The following is a 12314-nucleotide window of genomic DNA, read 5'->3' as shown; positions in this document are numbered from 1 at the left end:
GAGCTATATCCTCAGCCTTTTAATGATTTTGAGACAGGGTCTCTATAAACTGTCCAGCCTGGCGTTGAACTTGTGACCCTCCTGCCTCGATTTCCTGAGTAGTTAGGACTGTGGGCATATGCCAGCATGTCTGGTTCATTTGCTCATTTAATTAAGCATTACTGAATATGTCTATTATATGCTAGCCACTTGCATAGCAATGGAATACTAAGGAGACTAGAAGCTTTTCCAGGAGCAGACATAGCCAGATAATGGAAATTTACCATAAGGAGAGCTGTGGCAGAAATGCACAAAAGACTGTAGCCCACTAGAGAGGCAGAAGGTTCACTGGAGGCATCTGGGTCTTGAATAGGAACAGGCAATTTCAAAAGGAAACAAAGCGTAGAAGCACAAAATAATCATAATCATGGTAGCTGCTTTTTAAAAAATATTATTTCCAAATCTGTACTGTAGACTCTAGTCCTGGCTCCATCACTCACTGGCATCTCAGAAAATGACCCCAGTTTCTGTACTTACATTTGCTCATCTATAAAATGTAGACGATAGTGCCTGCCTAAAGGGTAGCTGTAATGAATGTTATTAAGCATTTGGTACATTTCAAATCCTTTAAGCATATAATATCTGACAATAACTTTGAAAACTTTCCATTTTAGAGATGGGGGAAAGTGATTCTTTGCTTAGGCTCATATGAATTAAAGGCTGGTTGTAGGAATTTGAATCTATGTCTGACATATAGCTCATAGCCTTCCAACTACTCCATGTCTAATGGGCAGGAACATTCAATGTAGATAAAAGGAGAACATGAGATAAAGACAGCTTTTTGACACTTCCTTTCTGGGTCATTGGAGTCTATCTTGGCAGACCTGCTAGACATAACAAACAAAAACAACAAAAAACCCCCAAAGACCAGATTTAAACATCATTAAGTACCAGGGAAATGCAAATTAAAACCATGGTGAGCTTCTACTACATATACGTCAAAGTAGCTAAAACTACAAAGTGCAAAAAATTCAAAATACTAAATGATGCTGGAGAAGCTGGAGCTCTCATACATTGCTGACAGAAAAGTAAAATGACATACTTTGGAAAAAGGTCTGATGGTTTCCTTTTTTTTTTTTTTTTTTTTTTTTTTTTTTTTTTTTTTTTTTTTTTTTTTTTATTTTTTTTTTTTGTCTTTGTCTTTGTCTTTTGAGGCTTGCTATGTAATTCAGGCCGGTCACAAACTATGTAGCCCAGGCTAGCCTCAAATTCACAGCAATAGTCCTGCTTCAGCCTCCTGAGTGCTGGGATCACAGGTTTGTGATACCATGTCTGGCATGGCATTTCTTATAAAACTAAATATGCATTTCCTCTTTGACCCAGCAAATCTACTTCCAAATATTCGCCTAAGGTATATGAAAAACATGTCTATAATGCAGCTTGTACGAATAACAGTTCATAATGACCAAAGATTTCAAAGATCCCAGATGCTTATCACCAGAATGGATAAAACTGTGGCTTGTTCATATAATGTTATACTGCATGGCAAAAAAACTGTTGGTACACGCAAGAACATGGATGATTCTCAACATCCTGTGAAAAGCCTTACACAAAATGTATACATATTGCATTATATTTCATTCATATTTAGTTCTCAACAGATCAACTTACCGTTGGAAAAAAATCAGAATATTGGTTGCCCGGGGAAGGTATTATGGGGGCAGGGATTTGCTGAGAAGAGACTTTAGGTTACTGTTGCTTTCGGTGCTGGGTGTCAAACCCAGAATCTCAGGTATTCTAAGCAAGTGCTCTACCACTGAGCTACATCCTCAGTCTCAGGTTTTCAAAATGTTCTGTATCTGGCTAGGAGTTTGGATTATGCAGGTGTATGTATTTGTCAAAACTCAGTGAATGTGCAGTTCGGATTTGTGCGTTTCATTGTATGTGAATTTTACATCAAAAGACATGAAAACAAATACTGAACTTTATAGACATGCCGAGCTATTCAGAAAGAAGTGTACCAATATCTGAAATTTACCCTGAAATGCATTAAAATATCAAGTGTATTACAAAGTGTATTCATAGACGGATATGTGATAAAACTCAAGATTAGTAAATTGTTTTAGTGGAATCTAGGTGATGGGGAAAATTCATTTTGCTGTACGTTTGAAATTTTTCCTAATAAAAGGGCCAGTTATTTGGGGCATTTTGCAGAAAAGCTCTAGTCACCAGAGGAGCTAGCCTAGTTCAGGCCCAAGCAAATCAAGACACTTACAAGTTGAAGGCGGCACAAGCCCACTAGAGTGACCTCACAAAAGTAACTGACCTCTTTAAATCTGTTCAACTATCTAGTGGCAATGCCTGCCCTCTGAGTTACTAAACACTTTCTAGTGAGTGGAAACACCCCAAGGTGGTCGGTTCTCAAGCCCCCCCCCACCCCGTTACTCCGCCATTCCTTTCCCCCTTCTTCCAAAGCCCCTGAAACCCACCAGTCCCCTGGATATTCGCCACAATCTGTCCCAGCTCTTGTTCTAGTAAAAGCGCTCAGTTTCCGGGACGGCAGCGGAAGTCACTGCTCAAAGCCTCTTCCCATTGGATGTCGGTCGTTCGGGGGCGGGCAAGTCGGGGGCGGAAGCGGCCGCAAGCATGGCGGCAGAAATGCCGCTTGCTCTGCTGGGGCTGCTGCTCCTAGGGCCGGTGGGCTGGAGCCGTGCAAAGTCTCCACGCGACAGCTTTCGGGAGGAGCTTGTCATCACTCCGCTGCCTTCCGGGGATGTTGCCGCTACCTTCCAGTTCCGCACGCGCTGGGATTCGGAACTGCAGCGGGAAGGAGGTGAGATGGAGAGATCTGACCGAAGAAAGATTTCCGTGGTAGCCTGCCGCGGTTCGGGAAGCAGGCAACCCCTGGAGGCGGGGCCTGATTCCGGGATCGCCACTTACTTGTTTCCTTTTCCTCAGTATCTCATTACAGGCTCTTCCCCAAAGCCTTGGGACAGCTGATCTCCAAGTATTCTCTGCGGGAACTACACCTGTCATTTACGCAGGGTTTTTGGAGAACGCGATACTGGGGGCCACCCTTCCTACAGGCCCCATCAGGTGCAGAGCTCTGGGTCTGGTTCCAAGACACTGTCACTGAGTGAGTGCCCACCTTGGGTCCTATTGCAGGTCAGAGAAGGAGCGTGGAAGGGATAGGTGTTGACATCCTGCCACTGCCCTTGAGGGGCAGCAGTTCCAGCAGGTAGTGATCCCATGGCGGTGGAGCAATTTTGGAAGTAAGACGTGGTATCGCCACTGAATGACACTCTTTACTGAACAAACATCCTTCCTCTAATGTACTTCCAGACCTAAAGTAGCACGTGTGTATCCCTACAGAGGCAGACAATAAATGACTGATGCATACTTTGATACAAGGACGTAGAAAACTGGGAAATTGGATAACTGGATTGATTGTACTAGGAATTGAGCCCAGGACTCATGTACCAAGCCATATTCCCGCCCTGTTTTACAAATTTTTATTTTGAAACAGGGCCTCATTTATTTGCCCAGACTGGACTTGAATTTGGGATCCTCCTGCCTCAGCTTCCAAGAGTGCTGAAATTACAGATAACTTTTAAAAATACATTCATATATTTTTCAAAAAATAATATGCTAGGTGTGGTGGCACACACCTGTAATGCCCGCTACTCTGGAAGCTGAGGTAAAAGGATTGCTTGAGCCTAGGAACTGGAGAACAGCCTGGCAATATAGATCTTGTCTCAGGAGAAACAAACAAACAAACAAACAAACAAACATACCTGTGCGCTAGAATTTGTCTACAGGATCCTCTGTATTAGAGGAATCGGCTCTTGGGGGGATTGGCACATCTAGATACTGCACTTATACTTACAAAAGCTATTCCCCAGTGACTTTGTGGACCTGTCTGCATGGACTGCACAGGTAGCATCCATGTGTACAGGCACAGAAGCATTGGTAGGTGCAAAGGAAGGAGAAGTACTTTCCTCCCAGCCTCACTGTGATCAGTCAAGAGTACAAGTATGATAACAAATTTTAGGGCAATAACAGAAGTGGTAGGGACTGTGACAGGCCTTTGAGAGCATGTGTGAAAATCTGAAGAAAGAAGCCATCATTCAATACTCAGTGGAATTGTCGTGTGGCGATAGAGGCCTAATGTGGTCAGACTCTCATTTTTCAAGTGACCAGAGTTTAATGTGAAAATTGACATTTAATTATCAGCAAATAAAGTAAAAAAATCTTTAAATGCTGTGTGGATCAGTGTTGCACATACCAAACAAAAGCATGGTTGTGACTTGGGTAGAGATTTTAGACTTCAAGTCTGTGATCTCTGTTTGAGCTTAAAAATTTAGGTAGTGGAGTGCTAAACAAAGGATTATCAAAAAATTATCAAATGTTGCACTAAATATTAAATGAGGAAGAAGCAGGACTTCTCTGCAGAGACTTCTCTCTTGCCTCAACTCTGGATCCCTTACCTTTTTTTTTTTTCTATCTGCTCTGCTGTTACTGTCTCCCCTCAACCTAAAATGGAGACTTTGTTTAAAATTCTAGTGTCTGAGCATTAAGTTTTATGCTTGTTATTAATATAAAAGAGCAAATCTTGTGATATTTCTCTAAGAAAAGAAGACTTTAACTTGATGTTTTGTAGGACATTACAGTGGTTGTTCTCCTTTATTCAATGAGTTTGGGATGTGATTTCCCATCCTTTGGGTGGAGGCAGGCCTTAGCCTCATCCTCAGGATATTCAGAGGGCAGTGACTGTTGTTTTGCCCAGTTGAGCACACTCAGGGAAGATCAGTGAGCTGATTTCAGCTGTGAGGTTTGGGGCATTTTCCATGACGTGGAAAGTACATAGGTGACATAGATTGGTCCTTGTGAATTTTTCACACCCTAGTTGGGGAGCAAAGGTATTTAGGACAGAATGCTGCTGCTACTGAGCCATCATCTGGAAGGGACCTCGTGAGAGGCTTGGATGCTCAGAACTGCAGCAGCACAGAGGGGGATGTGCTTGCGGAGGCAGGAAAGGCTTCCTGGAGGAGGGGGCAGGACTGGAGCTGAACCTTTGAAAGTACGCACAGAGGAGTCAGCAGTATATTTCCAGGCAGGAAGAAGCTCCTGGGCAAAGACCTATGGGGCTGCAGGGATGTCCAAAGGAGAGTGAGGAGGATGGGGCTGAAGAGGGTGAGAGCAGGGTGTGTGCACGTGGTGGTGGTGGTACAGTTCCATCATCCAGCTTACTTACAGATTATACAGCCTTCTCCTACCATGGGCTTGGCAGCGGGCTTTATGTGTGGGAGCAGAGGCAGCCCTTGGACAATGAGTGGCTTTATGTCTCCATTCAGTGTGGATAAATCTTGGAAGGAACTCAGTAACGTCCTCTCGGGGATCTTCTGCGCCTCTCTCAACTTCATCGACTCCACCAACACAGTCACTCCCACTGCCTCCTTCAAACCCTTGGGGCTGGCTAATGGTGAGAGAGCCCCCGCAGCCCTTTCCTGCTCAAACCTCTGTCTCCCTTCCTTTCAGTTTCCCCTTAACCTGGGCTAGATCCTAAATCCCATGGATTGCCTTCTCCCCAGGGGAGGAGGGACTTCCTTCTGCAGCTAGGAATCTGGGCAGTGGTCCTAGAGAGTGGTGTGGGGAATAGGGGTGTGGTGAGCTCCATCCTGGAGTGTAGACTCTTGAGCAGATCCCAGGTCCACCTCAGACAGACCTCTTTTTCCCACAGACACTGATCACTACTTCCTGCGTTACGCTGTGCTGCCGAGGGAGGTTGTCTGCACTGAAAACCTCACCCCATGGAAGAAGCTCTTGCCCTGTAGTTCTAAGGTGAAGCTTCAAGGAATGGTCTGAGTATGGATACAGTTTGAAGATGCTCCTTGCAACTGGGGTGACTTAAGAAAACCTGTACCTCATGCCAGGTGTTCCATGCAGAGCGCTGACATTTGTGTGTGTGTGGCTGGAGACTGAACCCAGCCATGGGTACTATATTACTGACCTATACTGCCTTTGCCTCCCTTTTAAAATTTTTAAAATTTTGAGACAGGGCCTTTTGCCTCAGCCTCCCAGGTAGCTGGAATTTCAAGTGTGTGTCACTGAGCAGGATGCTGACCTTTTTCTCTTCTGCCTCCTCCAGGCAGGCCTCTCTGTGCTGCTGAAGGCTGATCGCCTGTTCCACACAAGCTACCACTCCCAGGCAGTGCACATCCGCCCTATCTGCAGAGTAAGTCATAGGAAATAATGTAGGTACCATCTCAGGGCACTGAGAGAAGGTGCAGGGACAGGTGTGGCCCATTGTCTGGTGTGGGCTGAGTGAGTAGTAAGTGGCAGATGTGATGATGACTATTTGGGGCATTGGCTAAGTACCAGGGAAACTGAGTCCTCAATAAATCTTTATCCTTCTGAGTACTCAGTACATTTTTATACTGGAGCATAGTGGTTAGGAATAGTAGCTGTGTGAGTACAACTGCTAGCTGAGTCACCTGCCAGCTGGCATGACCTTGACTGAGTCATTTCATTTCCCTGAGCCTTGTTCCCTCTCATCCATCACAGAAAAAGAGAAGTAGAGTCGGCTGTTTGGATTGTGGTAGTTCATTAAAGTGATGCACATACTCCTGCCAGCACAGGGTCTGGCGCAGGGTCAAGTGCTCAGTGGTGAACATTAGCAGATCGATAGATGTGAAAATACATAGACAGGTGAAGGGTTGTGTCCAGGTTGGAGTCCTTGAGGCTGTGTGTTGGGTGAAAGCGAGGTCCCCTCACGGCTACCATCTGGCCCTTGTGACAGAATGCACACTGCACCAGCATCTCTTGGGAGCTGAGGCAGACCCTCTCAGTTGTGTTTGACGCCTTCATCATGGGGCAAGGGAAAAAAGGTAAGCTGCCCTGGCAACTGATCTCTGCCCACCTATCCCAGTCCTGCCCGATGGGGCAGGTCAGGGTTAGCGCCGGTGCCTGCTCAGTCCCACACTCTGCTCCTCAGACTGGTCCCTCTTCCGGATGTTCTCCCGAACCCTCACAGAGCCTTGTCCTCTGGCTTCAGAGAGCCGGGTCTATGTGGACATCACCAGCTACAGCCAGGTACTGAGGTCTCCAGGCATACACATGGGCACACAGCCCTCTTTCCCAAAGCCAGCTTGCCCCCGTGCTTGCTTCTCAGCCCTCCCCTTGTGCTCCTAGGACAATAAGACATTGGAGGTGAACCCATCCCCCACCAGCACCTACCAGGACGTCATCCTGGGCACTCGGAAAACCTATGCTGTCTATGACTTGCTGGACACAGCTACGATCAATAACTCCCGCAACCTCAACCTTCAGCTCAAGTGGAAGAGACCTCCAGAGAATGGTGAGTGGGTGGTTGGGCTATCAGGGCTGTAGTAAGCTGCAGAGTTTTCTTCTCTTGGGAGAAGACTCACAGTTCTATGTCTTTGCTGTGCATTTAGACCCAGGTCTCTGGAGTTATGGTCATAATTTTAACTCTTGCCACTACCAAGCTCTGTGACTAAGGGCTGGTACTTTTCCCTCTGAGCCTTAGTGTCCACACATGCAAAATAGGGACAGTGATACCTAGTGGATTAGATAGTCGGTGTAAAACATGGAGTTTGCTCGGGAGGCTGATGCAGGAGGATCGCTGTGAGTTCAAGACCAGCCTGGGCTACATAGTGAGTTCCAGGTCAGTCTCAACTACATAGTGAGACCCTGTCTCAAAAAACAAACAAACAAAAAAAAAGTGGCGTTTGTTCATGCATTCATTTAATCCACCAGGTATTTTTGAGTTTGAATTATACATTAGACATGGAGTGGTGAGTAAGACAGCAGACTGCATTCAAGAGACATGAGTGTTTGCAGTGTCAGTTCACAACAGCTGTGTTCAGTATTAGTAAGGCAAAGGGCAGACTATTCGAGGACACTCGTTTGGGTTGGAAGAGGGGGCCGTGTTGGCCACATAAGTACTTAAATAATAATCATCTCATTATTATCAATTATGGGCTGGGAAGACAGGACTAATTTTAGGTCCCAGGTGTCCTGGTTCTAATGGCAGAACTTTTCCTCATGTCCTCCTGGCTCGAGACTCTGAACATGGCTTGGGGAGTCTGCGTAGGGAACTAACCCTTGCCTTTGTGAGCTATTTAGTGTTGACTTTCTCTGTGCAGAGGCCCCACCAGCACCTTTCCTGCACGCCCAGCGTTATGTGAGTGGTTATGGACTGCAGAAGGGGGAGCTGAGCACACTGCTGTACAACACCCACCTGTACAGGGCCTTCCCGGTGCTGCTGCTGGATGCCGTGCCCTGGTACCTGCGGCTGTATGTGCACACCCTCACCATCACCTCCAGGGGCAAAGAGAACAAACCAAGTGAGCCGAGCTGCAAACCAGACCCACCCAGATCACTGTCTAGGTCCTTCAGACTGATTTCTCAGAGCAGTTCCTGAAATACTTCCGAAGATCTGCGCAGACATAGAGTTAGAAACGGTTTGCAAAGCGGAACAGGAGACTTACTCTGCCAGCTTCAGAAGTAATTTGTGAAACAAAAGTAATCAGGACAGGATACTGGCAGTCCTTAATAGGATGGGATGAAGGTAGCAACTTCTTTTTGAACTCTCTTCTGGGAGCCTTTGTGTTTCATAGTGATTCAAAGATCCCTTTTTTTTTTCTCCTCAATATATATTTTTTCAATTACAGTACATTAATTTTGCAAAATATTGGGTTTCCTTGTGGTTTTTCTTACATGTGTACAACATATTTCGATCTGTCATCCTCCCTCTTTCCTTCCTTCACTCCTCCTCCTGACTTGTGGACTCTTTAAGACAGTTAAAAAGTTGGCAAGAGAAACAGATTTTAGAATCTAAGACTATGGTGGAGCTGGGTTAGATAGATGGTTTTCACTCCTTGGCAGGAGTAAAGAGGTATAGTTTTTTTTTTTTTTTTTTTTTTGGTACCAGGGATTGAACTCGGGTCCTTGCGCTTGCAAGGCAGGTCTCCAAACCGCTGAGCTAAATCCCCAGCCCAAGGGGGTATAGTTCTAAATTTGTATTTTATTTTATTTTATTTTCTAGGGAGAGAACATTTACCAAGTGTTTTCTGTTAGGTACTAGGCATAGCACTTCAGTACCTATTTTTCTTTGGTGTTGCTGGAGACTGAGAATAAAGAAAAAAACTATAGGCCAAGCCTGTATCACATCTGAGGGGTCAGACTCAAAAATCTTTAAGTGCTTTTATTTCCCAAACTTTCAAAGCTGTGGTTAATAGTTTTGCTTATTTTCAGCACCATTATTTGTACCACCTCAAAATTTCTTTCAGACATCTACCTAGGCATTCTGTAGGGTTTTCTGTTTGGTGTTTTCCCTTTTATTTTGGAAAATTTCAAACACATACCAAAATAGAATAGTATAATAAACTCCCAACTTCCTGTCACAAATCTTCAGTTGTCTCCCAGCTTCCTGTCATTTTTATTCAATCAACTCTTTCTTCCTCCTGCTCTTCTTCATTTTCTTTGTTTTGTTTTGGTACTGGGGATCGAACTTGGGTCCTTGAGCTTGCGAGGCAGGTGACAGAACCACCGAGCTAGATCTCTGGCCCTATTCTTCATTTTCTTTTCTCCCCCTACCTCCATTCTCCTTCCTTCTCTTCTTTCTTTTCTTGGTGACTTTTTGTGGTAGGGTATCTTAATGCGAAATTTAGACTTTGTATCAACTCACTTTTAAATACTGCATTATATATTTCTAACAGAAAAGGACTTTTCAAAAAATATAACTGTCATTCTCACTCCTGTTATCTACTATGGTCTTAATAAACTTTAAAATTGATTTATTTAAATCAGTTATTTAAATAAGAGTCTGAATAAGAATCTAAGTAAGGTTCTCATGTTGCATTTGTTTGATATGTCTCTCTTTTTAAATCAGTACTTTATTTCTTATAATAGGTTTAGGTTTACAGAAAAATTGACCAAAAGTAGAGAGCTCTGATGTGCTTTGTCTCCCCCAGCCATTTTCAATGCTGTGTATTTGTTGGAGAAACTAGGTCATTTGTGGGGCAGGACGTTCTTTAATTTAGATTTGTTCTTGTGCTACCATTTAACATGTCCCTCCATCTCCTATATTTCTTGTGCGTTGGTGGTTAGGTTTAGAAACTTGATTAGATTTATGTCCCATATTTTTGGCAAGAGGAATTCCCAGGTGATTCTGTGAACTTCCTCCTGCATCGCATCAGGTACTTGGTGTCTGGTGCCACAGTTTTAGTGATGAGAAGACTGATCAGTGTCTGCTGCATTCCTGAAGGCCTCTCTTGACCATGTCCTGGGATCACTGCCTGGAAATATGTTCCTCCTGCTCTGAGACCCTGCTTCCTTCCCTGGCCTGCCTGGTCTCTGGTCAAAGCACCTGCCTGGCATCAAGGTTATGGCCCAAGGCAAGTGGTAGAGACAGGAGGTTGAGGTGGCCTGAGACCGGGAACAAGGTCTAGGTGACCCTTGCCTATCTCTAGGTTACATCCACTACCAGCCTGCCCAGGACCGGCGGCAGCCCCACCTTCTGGAGATGCTGATTCAGCTGCCAGCCAACTCAGTCACCAAGGTCTCCATCCAGTTTGAGCGGGCTCTGCTCAAGTGGACCGAGTACACCCCAGACCCCAACCATGGCTTCTATGTCAGGTGAGATCCCTGTCCACAGGCTGGCCCCCGCCTTACTCTGCTGCTTTCCTTTTGGTGGTTAAGCCAGTGAGGAACACAAGCCATCTGTCTGCTTCTCTGCAGCCCATCTGTCCTCAGTGCCCTTGTGCCCAGCTTGGTGACAGCAAAACAAGTGGACTGGGAAGGGAGCCCTCTCTTCAACACCCTGTAAGTGTGACCACATCTTACGTGATGTCCTCCGCCACTTGCAGGGTAGTACATAGGTGATCAGGCTCCTGCAGGGCAGATGGGTATAGATGTTATCTCTTCCAAAGCAGTGTGTAGATTTAACTCAGTCCTGAAAAATCCTAGTGGTCTATATTTGTACAGACTTTATATAAAATGATTCTTAAGTGCTTCTAGAAGAATGAATAGGTAAGAATAGCAGCACTTACGGTCTACATCCACTCACCAGTTCTCTTAGCAAATAATAGAGCACTTTTCAAACACCAAGTATCTCAGAGAGCACCGGTGGTACAGTAGTGAACAAAGCAGCTTTGTCCCCCTTGTCCCTGTCCTTGTGCTCACAATCCAGAGAGGAGAGGAGAGGAACGGATGGCAAGAGGTAAGTGAGACATAATCCAGTGGGTTATTTAGGAAGGCTTCTTTGAGGAACACCATTTAGGATGAGGCCAGGCTAAGAAAAAAACAGCCAAGTAAAAGCCAGCCCTTTCCTCCCCTCAGCACAGGCTGCTTTCTTTTGATTGGCCATTCGTATTGAGCTTTCCAGTAAGATCCTCTATCAACAGGTTTGGAGACTGAGAGCCTTTGCAAACCCTTACGCAGCATTGGCCAGCGCAGCTGCGGGTGAAATTGGGCTGCAGTAGATCCTGCCTCACCACTCCTTTACCCTCAGGTTCCCAGTCTCGGATGGCTCCAGCTACTTCGTGAGACTCTACACAGAGCCACTGCTGGTGAACCTGCCCACGCCTGACTTCAGCATGCCCTACAATGTGATCTGTCTCACGTGCACTGTGGTGGCCGTGTGCTATGGCTCCTTCTATAATCTCCTCACCCGAACCTTCCACGTGGAGGAGCCGAGCACTGGCGGCCTGGCCAAGCGGCTGGCTAACCTTATCCGGCGAGTTCGCGGTGTCCCCCCACTTTGAGATTCACCCTCCTCAGCAGCTGCAGCTGCTGTTTCTCTCTGGAAAAGGGTGGTGGTGACCCTCAGGACATTTTCTGCTACTAGCTCTCCCCAGAGTTGGCTTTTGAACCAAAACTGGACTGTGCCAGGGCTCAGAGCTCTGCTGTCCAATGCAGTAGCCACAGATTAAAGGTGGAGATTAAATTTAAATTAAGTTGGGGGCCAGGGATTTAGCTCAGTGGTGCCACCGCCCGCCTCACAAGTGCAAGGTCCTGAGTTCCATCTCCGCCCACCAAATAAATAAATTTAAATTAAGTTAAAAAATCTGTTTCCTCAGTTGAAATGCGAGGTGGGCACAGTTCAAGTGTTCAGTAACCAAAAGAAGGTAGTGCTACAGTGTTGGACAACACAGAACAATGTTTCCATCTTTGCAGAAAGTTCTGTTGAAAGCTCTGACCTACGTAATAGGGTGTGCTAAGGAGTGGGCTGAAGAGTTTGTATCACTGCTGGGTGGAATATTACTGGTTTCAAAATAAAGTGTGACTACTTCCTTGGTTCTTTGCCTCTTCTC

General features: G+C 45.5%; 1 protein-coding gene across 1 annotated transcript; it reads left to right on the top strand.

Moving 5' to 3' along the window:
• Positions 1–2585: 2585 nt before the first annotated feature.
• On the top strand, positions 2586–12014 carry Pigt (phosphatidylinositol glycan anchor biosynthesis class T). Its single transcript, XM_010631495.3, has 12 exons — positions 2586–2812; positions 2938–3115; positions 5334–5461; positions 5720–5820; positions 6128–6214; positions 6779–6866; positions 6974–7071; positions 7171–7336; positions 8145–8345; positions 10473–10638; positions 10741–10824; positions 11513–12014. Exons 1-12 carry the CDS (start codon positions 2626–2628, stop codon positions 11763–11765), a joined length of 1737 nt encoding a protein of 578 aa, XP_010629797.1. The 5' UTR covers positions 2586–2625; the 3' UTR covers positions 11766–12014.
• Positions 12015–12314: the final 300 nt, after the last annotated feature.

This window comes from Fukomys damarensis, unplaced genomic scaffold (assembly GCF_012274545.1).
Source record: "Fukomys damarensis isolate Sample0158 unplaced genomic scaffold, DMR_v1.0_HiC HiC_scaffold_22, whole genome shotgun sequence".
NCBI lineage: Eukaryota > Metazoa > Chordata > Mammalia > Rodentia > Bathyergidae > Fukomys > Fukomys damarensis.
This window is presented reverse-complemented; position numbering and strand designations above follow the sequence as displayed.